This window comes from Tenebrio molitor, chromosome 1, assembly GCF_963966145.1.
Source record: "Tenebrio molitor chromosome 1, icTenMoli1.1, whole genome shotgun sequence".
Lineage (NCBI taxonomy): Eukaryota > Metazoa > Arthropoda > Insecta > Coleoptera > Tenebrionidae > Tenebrio > Tenebrio molitor.
In genome coordinates this window covers 31,095,761-31,114,760 of record NC_091046.1, presented here as the reverse complement: position 1 = coordinate 31,114,760, position 19,000 = coordinate 31,095,761, and the positions used below count along the sequence as shown (strand labels likewise).

General features: G+C 34.1%; 1 protein-coding gene and 1 long non-coding RNA gene across 3 annotated transcripts; one reads left to right on the top strand and one right to left on the bottom strand.

Moving 5' to 3' along the window:
* Window positions 1-799: 799 nt before the first annotated feature.
* On the top strand, window positions 800-4,672 carry LOC138135635 (uncharacterized). The gene is made up of 5 exons (XR_011161046.1): window positions 800-2,724; window positions 2,785-3,129; window positions 3,190-3,400; window positions 3,462-3,671; window positions 3,743-4,672. It is a non-coding gene; the product is annotated as an uncharacterized lncRNA (long non-coding RNA).
* Window positions 4,673-6,015: 1,343 nt separating this feature from the next.
* On the bottom strand, window positions 6,016-18,838 carry LOC138135324 (DNA (cytosine-5)-methyltransferase PliMCI-like). Of its 2 annotated transcripts, XM_069054129.1 has the most exons (17): window positions 18,708-18,838; window positions 18,557-18,647; window positions 18,198-18,462; window positions 17,685-18,134; window positions 17,507-17,638; window positions 17,027-17,444; window positions 15,207-15,448; window positions 8,733-8,914; window positions 8,526-8,676; window positions 8,237-8,471; window positions 7,958-8,152; window positions 7,736-7,896; window positions 7,414-7,682; window positions 7,083-7,363; window positions 6,677-6,998; window positions 6,389-6,615; window positions 6,016-6,335 (listed from the first exon to the last, which is right to left on the bottom strand). In XM_069054129.1, the coding sequence occupies exons 2-17, from the start codon at window positions 18,574-18,576 to the stop codon at window positions 6,136-6,138; spliced, it is 3,750 nt and encodes a 1,249-aa protein (XP_068910230.1). In that variant the 5' UTR covers window positions 18,577-18,647; window positions 18,708-18,838; the 3' UTR covers window positions 6,016-6,135. The 2 variants fall into 2 exon arrangements, with proteins under 2 accessions (XP_068910230.1, XP_068910158.1); XM_069054057.1 differs by having other exon boundaries at window positions 18,557-18,768.
* Between the last annotated feature and the right edge of the window lie 162 nt (window positions 18,839-19,000).

Below are 19,000 nucleotides of genomic sequence, written 5' to 3'. Positions count from 1 at the left end.
TAAATTACGTCCCCCTATGCGCCGTCTTACACCCCAAAACTTCAAATTTTTAACAACACAAGAAATAAACGCATAGGTATACTCAATTTCATATAAATGTGCATCTAAGCAAGCCATGAAAATCTGATTTTCTGTTGGTATTAAAGCCAAAGCTAGTAACTTTGACTTTCAAAGTTGCTTGCTATGCGCGAACTCGATTTGCTAATTTTTCAGTTTTGTCCATTTTAATTAACATTGCTGATTTCAAAAGCAATGTTACGTCTTTTTACTGATAAAATTAAAGTTATTCTTATTTGTTTCTGTCTTTGTATTTTTACCAAGTAAAGATTTATTGGACATGACCTTCATAAATGTGACTTTTGCAATGTACCTAAATTAAAGGTGCTTTTACACATGCACAGCTCACTTGATGAACATTTATATGAAATCGACTATAAGTATAAACCATTCACGATTATTTCAAATTCGGACTGTCTATGAAAATCTGACATTTTAGTTGGCAATATTGTGATTTGTCTTAATAAATCTATTTTAGGTTATAATTCAACCGAACACTGCTCCCAAGTTGTTACATTTTTTAAATAATTGAACGCATTAGGAACAATAATCGTAAAATTGTAATTGAAATGAAACATACATATTTGTAGGGCAGTTCTGGGTAAATTCTTATTAACTAAATTAACGACGGAATTGACAATGCGAATATTTAAAAACGAAACGTCATATGACAGGACCTGACGCCAATCTAACAAAAAAATATCGCGGCCTCCTGCGTGTTTAAAATAATCGTGAACGGCATATACTATTGGGGACAAAATACTTTGGTCGTCATTTTTCTGTCACTTCAAAACAAATTAATGTAAACCAAGCATTAACGTCAAGTCAATAGTGATGACAATTTCAAATTATTGACTTTTCTCTTGTCAAAAATATGGCACTATCCACCATTCAAAAATTTAGAATCATCTCCCTTGATTCTGGGGGATTGTCCATGGATCAAATTGCCTTGTGGAAACCTTTTCAATTTTTCCTACTTGGAATATCTCCTTCAGTTGTCCATTTTTCGGTATTTAACATTTTGCAATGATGAGTTTGATAGTGACAGTAGTAAAAAATAAGGTTAACCGTCCTAATGCTTGCTTTACAACTTTATGTTAGTCAACTGACTTTGACGACCAAAGTAATTTGTCCCCAATAGTACGAACTTTTCGCGGGAGCAACCGGTATGTACCCAATATAGGATTTCGTATCCCACCTCCACCCGGCGGCACGGCAATTTTGCCGGAGTACATACACTATTACGGATATTACTATCAAGTAATAGTGCAGTGCTAATCAACATAATTACCGGCGTCTCGCCTCCGCATTTTGACTTTGTTGTGTATTATGTTCTGTGTCAATGTTAAGGAACTTCCTCACGATGTGACATGAGTATAATAATATACCTTTTTGAATTTCAACTACCAATGTGTTATCTAAATCCAGAATTTTTAAATTTTTAAAAAGAGATTGCGGTACTATTCCCGTTGCTGAAATTACAAGTGGTAAAATCGAAATTTTTTCTAAACACCAAAGATTTCTCATAGCAACGGAGAGCTCTAAATATTTATTAATTTTTGTGTTATATTATGTGAATTTGGAACAGCTATATCTAAAAGATATGCTTGCTTTTGTTGTTTATTTAAAATTATAATGTCTGGTCTGTTATGCTTAATATGAATGTCAGTTAAAATTGTTCTATCAAAATATAACTTGTAACTGTCATTTTCCAAACTAGGATAAAAAAAAAATAAATAAATTTGTTACACAGTCTAGGACTGGTTTACAAATCTATGAGGGGCATGATGACCAACTCAATAGACCGGGACCAATGGCTTAACGTGACTTCCGAATCACGAGACAGAATATAGCCTTTTTTTCTTTTTTTTTTTAAATTTCGCCCTGGGTCGGAATCGAACCCGCGACCTTCGCGTCCCTGGAGTGCTATTCTCGGCAAGTGACTTTTTTTTTGGTGTACGAATATGTTATAATTACGAATGCGCATTACTATTTGGTATTCTCGGCATAAACTACTCGACTTTAATATTCGTATACGAGATCACCACTCGATCAAAAAATGCGAGTAGACGTTAGCGCTCGAATTGTCACATGCGAATGCGAACGCTTTTTTGTAGCTGCTGAAAAACTTGCAATACAATGATTTCTTCTGATGCTAATAATGCTGTAAGTACTAAAAGTTAAAATTACAAGTAGCCAATATTCAAATATAGTATATTAAGTATAAAGAACGGTAATGACAATGTACGGATCGAAGACAATTGTTTGGAGGAGGAGCTTGCGACGACTCCAATATTGTCTGAGATCCGTACATTGTCATTAACGTTCGTCATGCTTATGAGATTTTTTGCGCGATTGAATATTTATTACAAAACATTCCTAACTAGAATGCAATGCGATACGACGCCCTTCACATCGTGTTGCCACAATGTCGATTTTTGTATCGCGTTTCTAAGGCAATCTGGAAACAACTACCGCCATTGCAGTTTTTGTGCGCAAATATCGCCAGTTGTGTTGAAAAACAAGCAGTAAAATGAGTGATATTAGTGATTCCGAAAACGAAGTGGATATTGTAGAAGAAACTTTGAATGTGGGGTCCGTCACAAATAAAGAATTTTTGAAACTAACGACCTCAACGTGTAATTAAGAAGACAAGGAAAATTTGTGGTATGAAAATTTTGATAATACTAATGTCGCGGCAAGTTCGCTAATATTATTTCATTGCAGCGGCAAGGAATACCGACCACAAGAGCCGTGTGAGTTTCCAGAAAGTGCTAACATCTTGTCTTCAACTTCTGTCTACATAAATCAAGAATTTTTGAAACCAGCGAACTCAATATGAAATCAAGAAGTCAAGGAAAATCCGGGGCATGAACATTTTGACAATTCTAATGTCGCGGCAAGTCTGTTACTAAAATTGTTTCATTGCAGCGGCAAGGTAGGCCGACTACAAGAGCCGTGTGAGTTTCGAGAAAGTGCTAACATCTTGTCTTCAACTTCCGTCTACATAAATGAAGAATTTTCGAAACCAACGATCTCAATTTGTAATCAAGAAGACAAGGAAAATGCGGGGTATGAAAATTTTGACAATGCCAATGTCGCGGCAAGTTTGCTAATGCTATTTCATTGCAGCGCCAAGGAAAGCCGACTACAAGAGCTTTATGAGTTTCCAGAAAGTGCCCCCACATCTTGTCTTCAACTTCTGTCTATATAAAAATTATTATAATAATCGATTAATTTTGAATAAACTTTACTTACCGTTCTAGAACACCAAAAATTACTTACCATCGAGTTTATCGTTAGCAACGAGTAAACAGAGCTTACTATCTTGGAAACAGACGTGGTAAACAACCAAATAGAGTACAATCGCGCAAAAAAAATTTTAAATGCATTTCGTTTTATAGGAAACTGAACAACGCAAAAAATGTGCCAATATTAGCAAACAGCAAAAAGAACTGCTGATTGAATTAATTAATAATCATCCAAACATATTATCCTGTAAATTTTCATCTACGTTTACAGCAGTCGACTGCAGAAAACTTTGGGAAGAATTAACAGTTTGTTTAAATTCGGTGCCAACTGGCAATACCAAAGACTGGAAAGCATGGAGAAAAGTAGGAAAATTATTAACATTAAGATGTTACATTAGTTTGCTACATCTATTGTAATAATTATAATATTGCAGACATGGCAAGACCTAAAGTCTAGAACTAAAACAAAATCGGCCGTTATAAAAAGAAGTGCTATTGAAACGGGAGGAGAACCACTAAAAAAAATCCAACGATGATAATTCAATTTTACAATTGATCAAACCAGTGTGTCAGTGGCCTCCCAGATGTTACCGAATCGGAGGTGCTAGAAATAGAAGTTCCGACAGAACCACCCAGTTTTTCAGAAAAAAGAAACATTTCTTAATCAAACCGAGAGTTGACTCAGCAGAACGAAAATTTGGAAACATGTGCTCAGAGCGGAAATGTGCAGAACAATCTTCATCTGGAATCACAATCACAAAAAATCAAAAACTCCAAGAAAAAAGGAATGACATCTGCAGCAGCTGTACAAGGGTTTGAAGAATATCAAAATAAAAAATTGATTGCCAAAGAAAAATATTACTCTAGAAAATTAGAGATCATGAACAAAATGCTAGAAGTCGAAAGAGAAAAAAATAAAAATTTTGATAGAATTGCAACCGCTTTAAAAAATTTTAAAAACAATTGAATATTTTTAAATGTTTTATGGTTATTTTTGAATAAACTTTAAAAAAATTACGATTTTATTTATCTAAAATGTGTAGCAATAAGACGAGTTCGGGCAGCTCTTCCTTGCTCCAGTTCAATATTAACACGTCTTTGGATATTATTTAACGGCACAAGTTGTTCTTGATTAAAATCTTCCTCCAGCTCTTCATCCCCATCCTCATCCCAAGGAGTATTGTTCTCCGTACACATGTTGTGAAGAAACACACAGGTTTTAATTATTCTGCCAGCCACTTGTGGGTTATAATGTAAAACCCCAGGCTTTAGAAGACAACGAAACCTTGCTTTCAACACACCGTTACATCTCTCTATTGTACTTCTTGTGGAACGATGCCTCACATTGTATCTGTATTCAGGAGTACATCATCTCCCTCTACTGGTGTCAATAACCAAGTTCTCAATGGATAGCCAGAGTCTCCCAATAAAAAATAATTTGTTTCTCCTATCAGGTGCAATCTTCTTAATACTCGCTGAACATTAGATTGGTTCCAAATAAATGAATCGTGTGTGCTTCCGAGAAAAGACGCGTTAACATTTGTTATCTTTAGTTTATCGTCACAAATTAGTTGAACGTTTAAAGAATGGTAATTCTTTCTATTTACATAAACATATTCTGGATTGTCTGGATTATTATACGGCGGAAAGATTGCTACATGAGTGCAGTCGATGCAGTCAATAACTCCTGGAAAGTTATGCTGTCTTTGAAAAGCAGTGGTATAGTAGTAAGTTCTTCCAATGTCGAAGGAAATTTTACGTATGTGTTAAATACTTCAGGACGATTAACGGCTTACCGATGCCTGACTAATTTTGAAGTGGTAACTCACACCAACATTAAACTGATAACTTCCGGCTGCAAAAAATCGTAAGGCTACCAAAACCTTAGTTTCTTACGCTAATGTCGGTCACTCTTGGATGTTCAGGCAAATGTGGTCGAACAAGCTCTATTAGTTCGCGTACAAGAGGTTTTGATAACCGGAAAATATTTATAAACTGTCCTCCATCGAATAGTTCATGCAGTGGGTCTCCTCGCTGCCTCAGTCTCCTTGGAGCTCTATAATCTACGCGTTGAAGATCTTGAAATAACCCATAATGAAGAAAGTCATCTGCCATAACTGTGGTTTAACTTATTTAACACTTAACATAAAATATGACAGAGTCTCGGACGAAGTATTCATAATGACATTTCTAAAAATTACAATGTTGTCACAATTGCTATTCGCATAAGTTTAGTCGTATACGTATTAATCAGCGTATGCGAATTTTTAATTACGAGAATAGCGAACACGATTCGCATACGAAAAAAAATGCGCATACGCAACCAAATACGATCAGAAAAAGTCACTTGTCGAGAATAGCACTCCTGAGCCGAAACGGACTCCCTTAGGCTATATTCTATATAATAATGGTAATGACAATGAGGCATATGGAAGAGATTATTCCAAAATTATGTTTTAAGTTATTTTATGACGTATCTCCGCTAAAACTTTCTCAGTACCCAAGTTACAAGTTGGTATTTGTAATACCTTGAATAAGAATCGAAAATGTATTTTGAGAACGATTTCTACGCCTAAAAGTGTAGTTCTTTTTCTAAATGTATGGCCATCTAGGGAGAATATGGGCATCGGTGCACTCGTTAACTTGAATTTGAAATTAACATTAAAATTACGTGGTAAACACATTTATAAAATGTAAATCTGAGAAAGAGCGTTTAATAGATTTATTTAAAACAAAACGTTATTTCCAAAGTAAAATATTTTCGTCCAAAGTAAAACATTAAAACTTGTCAGTTATTGAAAAATTGTAAGCTTATGTTGAAAATATTTTAAGCAGTCTTTAAAATAACTTTAGACAGAGCTTTTTTGATCTCTAATCCAATTGCTTTTCCTAATGGTGGTGGCACTGCGTTGCCAACTTGTCTGTGTTTATCCATTATGTTACCATAAAACTTAAAGTGGTCTGGAAATCCTTGTGAACGCGCACATTCTCGAACACTGACAACGCGATTTTGCTCCGGATGAAGTACTAAAACAAACAACAGTTACAAAAAATGTGCAATATAACATACTAAAAAGTACCTCGTCCCTGTTTGCCCATAGGTTCTGGATTTGTGATAGTTGTACCAAAGAAACCGTCCCATTCCAAGCGGCCATAAAGTCCAGCCCAATGATTATGCCGATCAGCGGTGTGGGGGAGACACCATGGTATCAACGTATTAACTTGACGATCTGCTGGTTCACAAGCCATCCCCACAGAACACTGACAAACACCACGATTGGGCTCTCCTTTTTTCTGTTTTTTAGTCCTGTTAAGTCAAACATTTCCTTTCAAGAGAAACAGTATCTTCAATGCAAACATGTACTTACAGATAGGGGTACCTAAGTTTACTGGTCATTGTCCCGTCACTTAATTTGACCGAAATATTTGGTAAATCCCGCCAATCTGAGCCAGGAATTTCAGGAATTTGGGAGATTCTAGCTTCGACAATTGGAGCCATTTCTTTACATATGTGATCAACAAGTGGTTTATTAGGATCATTTCCACGCATTTTTCTTTGAAAATCTGAGACTGCGTCACCATCATATGGAATTTCCAATTTGTTCCATCCATTTTTAATCTCTGGTAAATCAGAAATGGCATCCCTGACACAAATCGTGCGATACGGTGCTGCTTCGCACCACAAGTTGCCTGCAAAAAATCTAGTTACTCTTACTACATCTAGTTATTCTTCTGTTTTCACCATTAACGCAATTTTTTGTGTTAAAACCTTACCATTTGTGTATCTAACACCGTCTAGAGCAAACGATAAGTGACACCCCCTTTTACTGAAAACATGTTGAGGTTCTGGAAGTTTTGGTAAAACATATCCAGGAGCAGCTGCTAGTAAAATTAAACGTCTCCTAGTTTGGGGTATTCCGTAATGACCAGCTTGTAGAACACCAAAGGTCACTTGATAACCGATTTGCAGAAGGCACCGCAGCGCTAATTTTAACACCATGGATCGTTTAAATGAAACGAAATTTCTCACATTTTCTAATACAAAATACTTTGGTCTAAAAAGTTTCAGATAAAAAAGTACATAGCAAAAGAAACCTTTAAGTACCTGTAGTAATCACAGTAACTTAAATATGACACGACTAGAGAATTTTTAAATAGTGAATACTGCCCCGCATTGAATCTGTTCATGCCGGAAAAACCCTGACACGGAGGACCTCCAACTAACAATTCAACTTCACCTTTAGTAGGTAAACCTTTTGCTGTACCTTCCCCTGACATTACTTGTTGCAAGATTTCGTTGCAATCGTCAGTAAAAACTTTACAGTCTATATTGTTCAACTTAAATGCATGAGCCGCAGATGTTTCTTTTTCAATCTGGAAAATTTTAAATTGTACTTAAGTTACACTGAACGTGAAATTTTTCTTACAGCCCATTTAGTTTCAGCTATTCCTGCTTGGTGAAGACCTTTCGATAAACCTCCACATCCAGCAAATACATCCATGCATCGTAAAGGCTGCTCGATCTTATCCCACAAAGGCGCTATTTCTGATTCCCTATGTATTTTAGTTGACTTACTTTTTCCTTTACCTGTTTAGAAAACATATTTCTTTATTTTTTTTTTAACATAAGAAGTAACTAGTCTACAAACCTTTGCCTTTTCCTGCATAACCGACCTTCTTTGCGTAGTCTGGAACTTCACCAAATTTATAAGTTTTCACATCGTATGTTTCGCTGAAGTAAAAGCGGTATGGACCTTGATCGCACCATTCGGTTGGTGACTCTAATATATCACAATACAATAGGTGACATTTTCCAACTACTTTTGTAAACTCAACTGTTATCACTAAAAGGGCACACCGTTATGTGGTATTTTATATCATAAAACATGACATACGTAATCGAAAAAAAGAAAAATTGTATTGCATACCTTCCTCTGTCCAGTATACGAGATTAACATCTGATTGGTGAGCTAAAAATACACTATTCTTAGTATTTTCTGGTCTGAAAAATATTCTAACTTTTAATTTGACATCTTTATTTTTTTCCCATATATCTTCAATCTGACCAATACAAAATGGTTCGGGTGTGTCTTGATTTGAACCTTTTATATCTGCAGTCTTTCTATAGTATTCTACATAAATAGTTTCATCAACGTTTTTCACCTAAAAAAGTATTAACAAATAAGTTATCATTAGTAAAAAAAAAAACATATTTACACTGTCGCTTGATTCAAAGATCGTCGATGAAAAAGTATACGCAGACGAATCAAGAAAAACAGCACTTCCGACTTGGTAAGTATCTCCACGCCATTGCACCGCGTCCTCTTCGAAAAGTGGCGTTTCCAATTTCTTTTTCTGAACTGCTATCCTACAATTCGATATAAAACAATTCGGTTGAAAAATTAGATATGAAGTTGAATTTACCAACAGTAATTGCAAGAATCTATGCCATCTACATGTTTTTCTTCAGCGTAATCAGTAAAGGTAGCTGTCGTACTGTTATATTGTTTGGAAAAATGAAATACATGGCCCTCACCTTCTGACAGAGGCAATATTTCCGTGCCACCTAATTCGAACCAATTTTTTGGAGTTTCTTTAAAGACTACCTATAAAAATCACAATTAGACACTAAAATAACTTTATCGTATCATTAACGATTATGATCACTTTATGTTACACATTTATTGATAATTATGAAGTCCATAATATTCGAATAACTCAGCTTCCTTAGTTACTTATAATATGTTAGTTAGTCATAATAATACATACATTAGTTACGCGCTCATAATACGTTAGATACAATGATACGATAAAGCCTGAAATATAACTCGAATATTATGGGATTTAAACAACGCTCGGAAGTTGTGTAGGTGACTCGGCTAATCGCCTCGTCACCTGGCAACGTCCTCGCATATTATAAATCCCATAACCTTCTCGTTATATTATTGTTTTCAACTATCATAAAATCTCATTTTCTCCTTTGTAAACTGCCTCTTAACTGCCCTAAAAGGCCCCACAGACTGCGTTTTTATTCGACGCTTTTGTTCCACGAACAAGTCTGTTCGAACAAAAACGATGCAATTCTGAGGTGTGTCTGGAAAATCGTCGTTTTTGCTCCCGAACAAAAATGAGGAAAATGATCAGGTTTACCCTGATTATGCCCGTCGAACTTGTTCGACAGACTTGTCAATTCGAGCAAATCTGAAGTGTATGCGGTGAACGGTTTTAAAAAACGTCGGTTTTTGCAGTGGTGTAGTACCAAATAATAAAACCAGATTTTGGCGATTTGTATTTCGCGACAAATTATTGTTTGAAAACGACGGATTTTCGCCAGATTAACAGAAAGTTCTTACTGGAATTTATAGAACTCTTCGCAGTCTTCCATGTTTATGGAGAATATATGCTTTTACAGCTAATGCCGCCGTCACACTATACAAATATAACTTGATATTTATTCACTCATTAAAACCTTTAAATAAAGCTGAAGTGTATGTGAAACCCCTGTTCGTCGTTTTTGTTCGAACAGACTTGTTCGTCGAACAAAAACGCAGTCTGTGGGGCCCTTAAAGCAAAATGAGCAGATAACGAACCGTTGCCCTAGACAACACATTCAACGTCACATTTCTGACAGGTCTTGAAAAATTTGTCAAAACTGTAAAAAGCAAATGCGAAATCATTTTTAAAAGATTTGGAAGCTTCAGGGACGTCGTTTCAAACAATAAAATTTTGTAAATTGTAAATTCGACTTTTCTAATTGCCTGAGGGACAAGATTAAAACACGAGCGTAGCGTATCTTTTTGAAATACATTTTTTTCAACGCCATCAAAAAAACCGAATTATTAATAAGTGTGCGGAGGACGTCGTCATGTCAACCCTTGTTTGTGAAAAAAAAATGTTTCAATGTTGTTTGTCAGATTTGTTCAACAATTAACTTTCCGTTGAAAATAAACGACAGAAATCAATAAAAAATCCCGATGTCCGGAGGGCCGCAGAGCAAGTGAGGCCATCGTTATTCCCTGCAAAATCACACTTGTGTTGGTGTTAAAATTCTGAAGTATCATCTTCGATCTCGTCTACATCTGCTAGTGGCATACGAATTTCGATTAATTCAAGGTGTATCCCATAACATTAAACATTAATTATTGTACCGATTATTGTAAAAAAGTTGAAAAATAAAGTTTAGATCTACGTTGAAATTTCCCTCCACCAACCGGCGGCACGGCAATTTTGCCGGAGTACATACACTATTACGGATATTACTATCAAGTAATAGTGCAGTGCTAATCAACATAATTACCGGCGTCTCGCCTCCGCATTTTGACTTTGTTGTGTATTATGTTCTGTGTCAATGTTAAGGAACTTCTTCACGATATGACATGAGTATAATAATACATATACCTTTTTGAATTTCAACTACCAATTAGTTTCCTAAATCCAGAATCTTTAAAGAGATTGCGGTACTATTCCCGTTGCTGAAATTATGTGGTAAAATCGAAGATTTTTCTAAACACCAAAGATTTTTCACAGCAACGGAGAGCTCTAAATATTTATTATTCTTTGTGTTATATGTCTGTGTTATGTGAATTTGGAACAGCTATATCTAAAAGATATGCTTGCTTTTGTTGTTTATTTAAAACAATAATGTCTGGTCTGTTATGCTGAATATGAATGTCAGTTAAAACTGTTCGATCAAAATATAATTTGTAATTGTCATATTCCAAACAACTTTCTGGTTTATAACTATAATGTGGTTGTGTATTCTTTAATAAATTGAGTTTAACAGCTAAATTCATGTGTATAATTTTAGCGAATATATCAAGACGTTTCATATATTCGCTTTGAGCCAAAACGGTGCAAGAAGAAATGTTCAATTGTTTTCCCTTCAGTTCAGCAAATCTTACATTTATCAATGATCGATTGCAAACCGCATGTGTTTTTTATAATTTCTTGTACAGTGGCGGCTCGTCAGGGGTGGCAGGGTGGGCAGTGCCCACCCAAAACCAAATGACATATTCTTTTTAAATTTATGTATTTTAATTTTTAAATTTACCAATTATTTAATTGATGATTTGTTATTAGAAAGTAAATGTTTTTATAGGTACATCAAAACATTTCCAAGGCGAATTTTTGTCAGGGTAGACATGTCTTCCCTGAGAGGTGTTCGTTGAAATATGAAAGCTCTACGAGTATTATGGCTAACCGTGCGAAACTGCGAAAGAAAGAGACCGAAGTAGAAACGTTTGTTTAAGCTTGAGTAATTAAGGCAAGACATGTCTGCCCTGAGTGAAAAGCATTCATTTGTACATACATTTTATTTAATTTCTCCCAACCTGTTCAATTGATTTATTCCAAATTTTGTGTAATAATATTTAGGGCTAAGATACATTGAAATAACTAGTAATTGTGAGAAATTATTCACTTAATTTTAAATAAAAAAAATATTAAAATTATATGTCTTTGACCAAGATTTAATTTTTGCAAAACGCTGGCGTTATTCTTAAAAATATAAAAAAAAGTTATAAAAGAAAGTTGAATATCAGAGAAAAATCTTCAAAAACCTCCGCGACAGCATATGTCTAAAATAAACCATAAAGCTATTAAAACAATAATAAATAAATTCATTCGTATAACACTCGTAGCAGGCCAGACATGTCTTCCCTGTAACTTCGTCAAGAATCGGTACCTAATCGGTCACGTCCGCACAACTTAGTCGTTGGCAAGATCGTTGGTTTTCGTGTGGTAGTTCGTCAATTCGTCACGAAGAATTTGCGACAATTAGTAAGAAATAACGGTGATTTGGTTAATTATTTAATGACAAACGCGTTTAATAAATTATCGTACGATGACAAAGTTTTTATTAAACAATTAGACAGGCGAACCCCTTCATTAAATTCATTCTAATCGTAAATTTAATTCATCGTGTCATTGGCTGACGGGTAGTGAAATCAAAAGTAATTTTTTTTGCTGGCCCTGTCTTTTGTTCAACAATTCCAAATTAAAAAGCCCATCGTGTACGACAGGAGTCGATAATTTGAAGACGTTGCATCAATCGGTCGAAAAACACGGGAAATCTAAAGATCATACGTACGCGGCCTTAAAATTAAAATTATTTGGAAAGCAAAACATAGAAAACTCTTTGGAAAAGTAATCGGGAAATTAAAACGTCTCATCGATATGACAATTTTTTTGGGTACCCAAGAATTGAGCTTTCCGAGGTCACAATAAAAAAGGAGACTCGTCAAATCGCGGTAATTATAGGGAACTCGCGGAATTCTTGTCTTCTGATGATTCAACACAATAGATCAATTTCGACTAAATAATCTCAGTCAAATTTCGATAGAAAAAGAATTAATAAAATCATTGCGTAAAACGGATACATTTTTTAACCAGGTAATTGATTATTTCGCCGATCGATTTAATTTATAAAAAAATGCAACATCATTTTTTGTTTATTTAGAATTTATTTTATTTACTTTATTGAGAATTTATTTTTTGTTTTATGTTTATGGAAAATTTGTTATTTTTGTTGACTCTATATTAACACTCTCATCACTTCCATAATAACAAATAACACTTCCTATTCCTAATTCCTTTCCCGGCAAGAGATTTTCTGAACCTTCCCGTAGGTTCTTGCTGGACACTGCAATTAGCAGTGACTAACACAGAAATTCCTTTCCAGCAATTACAAGAAACATAATAAAAAATGTAATAATAACATTAAAATGTCTGCCCACCCAGCCAAAAATGTTACGAGCCGCCACTGTTCTTGTATTTATAACACGATCTTGTATTGCAAATATAAAACCCTCCGTCTCAGGGTGAATATTTGATTTCTTAAGCCATACATGAGAAGCCTGAATATTAATTTCTGGTTGTTCCAGTTCTTTAAAGTATGTAAAGACTTCTGTTTGATAACTATTTGCTATAGTGCCTGGTATATTTGGCTCAACAATATCTGAAATTATATTTTCTTTATACCATACTGTTATTAGGATTTATCAGTACTCAATGCTTGATTGATATAACACCAATAACAGTCTAGGCCGTTATTCAAAATTATCAGACCGAGGCCGTTATTTTTGCTGCCGTTGCTACAGTTACGGCACAAATGACAACTAAATTTAATTTGTGAAGTAAAGAGAAATGTCAGTCTTACAAATAAACCATCGTTAAATGTTAAGTATTATTGGTATAAAGAAAACTATAAAACAACATACGGCCGATAACAGACTCGGTTGATTATAAAATCTCGGCTCCGCCTCGATTTTACAATATCTGAACCTCGTCTGTTATATAACCCATATCGGCCTAATACCGTTATATACTATATCACTTAAATTTAAAGGTGTGTAACCTTTATCGGCTGAAACCAAAGCATTAAAAAAGGTGTTATCACGAGCTCTATTGAGGAAATAATTTTTTAGTGAAGCAATTTGATTGTGTTGCAGTATTTCTAGATTTGAAAAACCCCTACCACCGTTTTCGCGTGGTAAATTAAATCTTTCAATAGCAGATTTGGGGTGATGTTTACTAAATTTGGTAAAAAGAACTCTGGTTTTAATATTTATTTTCTGTAAATTAGTTATTTAATCATTTGTAACGGCCGCTCCCGCTCATAACGGACACCGGCCGTTATGAGGTTGTTTACATGGTCACAAACAGTCCGGAAAGCCACCTTTAACAACTACATATTACAAAAAATACTAAATGTGAACGAAAAATGCAGTGACAGATATAACTTTCAATTTAATAGAATACCTACTTGGATTCCTGATTGAATTTTTAAATAGCAAAACACAATGAATGCTTTGTAAAGTGTATTTTGGGTTGTATTTTTACCTGGTCAGGCTCGTTCTTAGGAGAATAACCCTGTATTAGTCACAACATACAACTTTTTAGAACAGTCACAGAATTCAAGCCAAAATAAAAAAGAACTTAAATTTATGAATCAAAAGCAGAAATTTATAATTTATACAAAGCTTATTTAAAAATGTTAAATATACCGAAATGAGTTATAAGAAAAAGTTGGCTCTATGACGTTTTATGTTCGTGTGCAAATTTTCAGAAGGAAATTAGAAAAAAAATGCCTGTTGTCACTTTGTGGAAAATACTTAAAATAATCTTAGAATAAAAATTATTACGAGTTTAAAAAGTTTCACAGTTTTATTGCACAAGTTGTCCTTGGCAATACAATACGAATGCAGAGGTGTGGTATTTGTACAGTCGATGGACAAATAAAACTGGGACAAAAATGACAATCACATAAGTCAAAATTTACAAATTTGCATCGTTTAATTACGGCTTTATCACAAATAGGTTAACTTTGGTATGACATACCGAGCAATCATTTAAAAAATAAATCGAGTTTGCTTTGGAGCCTATGCTATAGCATGGGTTGCCATAGGTAACACGCCGACTCGATTTATTTTTTAATTGATCGCACCGTATTATATACACACTGACAAATATATTGACAATTCAATGGTCTGATTTACATAGATTAAATTTTAAGTGTCCCAGTTTTATTTGTCCACCGACCGTACATACTACAGCCACCTTAAAATTTATTGTTGAAGCTCTGATTTGTGTTAAGTTGAAATTCAATTTCAGAATTCTGATTTTCTTTTTAAAATAGATGCATTTTTTTTCTATAGAACCAACTTTTATCTCTAAAGTTTTCGATTTACTATTTTTGAATGTCAAATTTGAGGTAGGTACAAGTGCACCAAAAGTCGATATCTTTTATCAAGCAGAGATCATTGCCGTATAAAAATGTTTGCTAAATCAATGAATAAAAATGTTTCGCATATGGTGCCAATTTTTTGGTGAGCACTGCATGTTATACAAGTTAATCTTGCAATACTTGTCGAAAAAAACAGTATCCAGTACGGAACCTACCTCTGCCTTTCTTATAACACTGCCAAGAGGACAATCTTCACATAAATTTGCTACAAACAATTCCTGCGGGTCAGCGGTTTCTCCTAAAATCGTATCAATTCCTCTATGGAACATATGTACATGAATTGTGGGTCCTTGTGGAAATCTGTCATACATATATACGATTTTTGCAACACACAAGGGTTCTTCAGAGTTTTCTGAATTCAACATGACATAATCGCCAACTCGAGTATTAATTTCACCTAAACAATATATTACATATTACTTAAAACACAAAAAACGTAAGGTATTACATTATACCGTGAGTTTTTTATTTTACTGAACATAGGATTCATGGATCTGTAAGTTTGGTTGCCTATTTCAAATGAATTGACTTGTCCATTTTAGAACTGAACATAACTATTTTACATTGTATGTTCAGCGAAATAAAAAACGCAGTGTAGATGTACAGGGTTATTTTAAATGATTGTAGTCGAAGCAAGCCATGCCCATGTTATGAAATTTTTGCCGCCTCACTGTGAACTGTCAATTTTTGTCACTGTCATTTTTTTGGTGAAAAGTGCGGTGATCAGAATTTTATGTATTTCTTTTTAAATTAACGATTGAATCTAACAATACTGAGTTGTTTAACTTCTCTGTGTGAACGGTGTATTCACATTATTTTGAGTGTCCGATTCTTTAGTAATACCTGAGGACGAGCTTCTGGGATCGGTGAAATTGAAAACTTTATAACTCGATTATGTGAGCTACTGGAAAATATATTTCAGTCATCTTCGACTCTCTTTTGCTGTCGGCAGCTCGGCAGATGCCTGTTTTCTATGGCAGGCAGTTCTGGGGCAGGCTGTATAGGCAACCAATAAACCTTGATAAAAAGGGGGAGGGTTTACAGTGAAAAATGTCAGTACGTATATATAGAATACCAGTGATATTTCCCCCTCAAATGCGAAAAGGTTAAAACATATTTTACAAACGAAAATAAAATGAACAATTAAATTACTTCTTAAATATTTTAAGATTAAAATCATACCATTAGGAACACATGTGTAATAAATTTGACTATTCAATTCACCTGTCATTTTTCAAATATTAACCAATAAAATAGCAGATATTTACTTTTGTAGCCTAGTAACAATAAATTCCAGCGAATATTCCACTTGTGAAAATATAACTGGATATTCCACTAGTGGTTGCAGTGAATATTTTAGCTTTTTTTGCAGATTTACGAACTAGCTTTTGAAATATTTTATTTTAATCATTGATTTGGTTCATTGAATAGTCTGTTGAATACTATTCGTAGTCAAAGATAGTAGAATATTTTTATGGTAGTATGTATCACTCATGGTCAGCACTCATGGTGTTTATAAAGCGAATGATCATTCGTGATACCACCACAAAAAATTTCGACAATCTTTGATTACTCGTTGTACAGGGTTATTATAAATGATTGTAGTCCAAGTAGGCGTAAAAATTGAATGTAAAATTTATGGTTGCCCCTCCATATAAAAAACATCAAAATGATGTGAATAAGTGAGTACACCGTTAACACACAGGAGTTAAATTGGGTGCAAAACAACTCAATATTTTTAGAATTGGTTGCAAAACAACTCAATTTATTTAGATTCAATCGTTAATTTAAAAAAAAAAAATTGATCACCGCACTTTTCACCTAAAAAATGACAGTGACAGCGACAAAAATTGGCAGTCCACATGAAAGCGGCAAAAATGTAATAACATGGGCATGGCCTACTTCAACTACAATCATTTAGAATAACCCTGTATTATACACAGTTGCAAAATTTCAAATTTCTGACGTTTCTTACCAACCATAGCGCTTTCATAAAATTGTCTTCCTTTGGATTCTAAAATTTTCTCACCACACCACTGCACTGAACTGACACTGCGTTTTGAACAAACTTTTTTTTTCTTGACAGTTTCTTTTATATCTTCTGCTTCATTTTCATTTTCTGATAATTCTGCATCTTCAATAGCCATATTAGGACATCTGCGAAGTTTACAAGCTTGTTTACCCCTTCCAGTGCCCCCAAATTTTATCATATCTTTACAATTTGCACATTTGCCACAGTCTGGAGCCTGACAGGCATCACAAACACCACATCTTTTCTTTTTAGGACCTTTTTTATCTTTTATTTCTATTTGATCAGGAAAGAAATTCTCAAATATTGACCTAACCAAGGCAGTTGTAGTAGCTTTTGTAAAACCTTTTTTTGGTTGTCCTCTCTAAAAAGCAATACATTTAAATATGTATATAAATATATATATCTCAAAAAAAATATATTTACCTGATTTTCTTGTTGTCTAAGTTTTTTACGTTTACGAAAAGTCACACCTGACAAACTAACTAAAGTTCTAACACAAGGTGTTGTAATTAATGGTTTGTCATCATTTGCTCCTGCTTGATCATAGCTATAAATCTAACAAAAACTTTTTGCTACCTCGATACTTTATAATAAGTTATACCTGATCACAAACAAACTGAGCATGTTGTAATAAAAAATCTTCTGACAATTCACTGTTGCCAGCACTATCTATATGCAAAAGTAAATCTTCATAAGTTGGATCTTCCCAACTATGGTCAAGAAGAAACTCAATTACTAATTTAACTAAAGATATTTTTTGCCAAAAAGTTTTAACAAATGGTGCATATTCTTCAGAAGGTTCCATCAACATATATTGGGCATAAGCTGTTACAATACCAACAATTGCCTTTTCACCACCATCAAATCCACCTATATACCACTCATTAATTGGGCCCATGTCATGTGCTGGTATTCCATTAGTTGGAGATGAATCCTCTTCATATATAGGTTTGATATATCCAGAAACGTGCAAAAGTACATTTTTTTCTACTAATCCAGTATCAAAAGCACATAAGTGTCCTTTCTTATCATAAACACTAAAGTGTGTAATCTACAATAAAATAAAGAACAATATTATTTAATACATCACACCTGTAAACTGTTAATTTTTAACCTTGTGTGATGGCAGTTCATCTCCTTCATGAATGACTTCTTCAGTGCCTGTAAACAAGGACAATCTTTCATCTGTTAAAGCTATGAATTCTTCACATGATTTATTAAGATGTCCACTATAAAGTATTATTTCTTGTAAATACTGTTTGCAAATGTTACACTTTTCAGGTTTCATCACTGAATTATCTCCTTCATTATCATTTCCTAGTTTTAGTTTCTTTGCGCCAAGTTCTTTTGTATTATCATCTGAGTTCTCTTTTGTTGCTCTAAAAAATACATGTATAATTTTATTATTGGTCTAAGTTTAATTTGTTTATAATTTGAAAAAAATAAGGCAGTTGTAAATAAAATTTTACATACCTGGTTCTTCTCCTCTTCATGTTGTTAACTTAAACTTCACGGAAAAAAGCCACGACACTAACACTTTGAATTGAATGTTGTTGGTGGAATACTGGAGGTATACAATAGGATAAAGCACTAAAGCAGAGGGAACTCGTGAACATATACTAACTTTATTGAACACGAGCCGTGGACGGTTGACGACTTAACGAGTAGACCACAGAGAGTAGACCACGGACAAGAGTAGACGTTAACCATAATTAATATAATCCCGCCAAAAGTTGGTTTGAGTTGGTTTGTTGGTTACAATCACAGTGATATACGTATACCCAATTATCCATACCAATGTTCCCAAATTCTTGAAAAACAAAATGCCAAATGCAGTTAAAATTAAAATGGCCAAAAGTGTTAGGTGAATAAGACTTGCACATTATAAAAATTAATCCTACAATATTTTTAAATTAA

Bases quoted from the DNA above. Each gene is read 5' to 3' on its own strand.
- LOC138135324 (XM_069054129.1), bottom strand. From the start codon at position 18,576: ATGAAGAGGAGAAGAACCAG. The intron at 8,677-8,732 runs GTAAATTCAACT...ATCGAATTGTAG, and splicing joins GATTCTTGCAATTACTGTTG to GATAGCAGTTCAGAAAAAGA. The intron at 7,897-7,957 runs GTTTGTAGACTA...TTTTCTAAACAG, and splicing joins TTATGCAGGAAAAGGCAAAG to GTAAAGGAAAAAGTAAGTCA.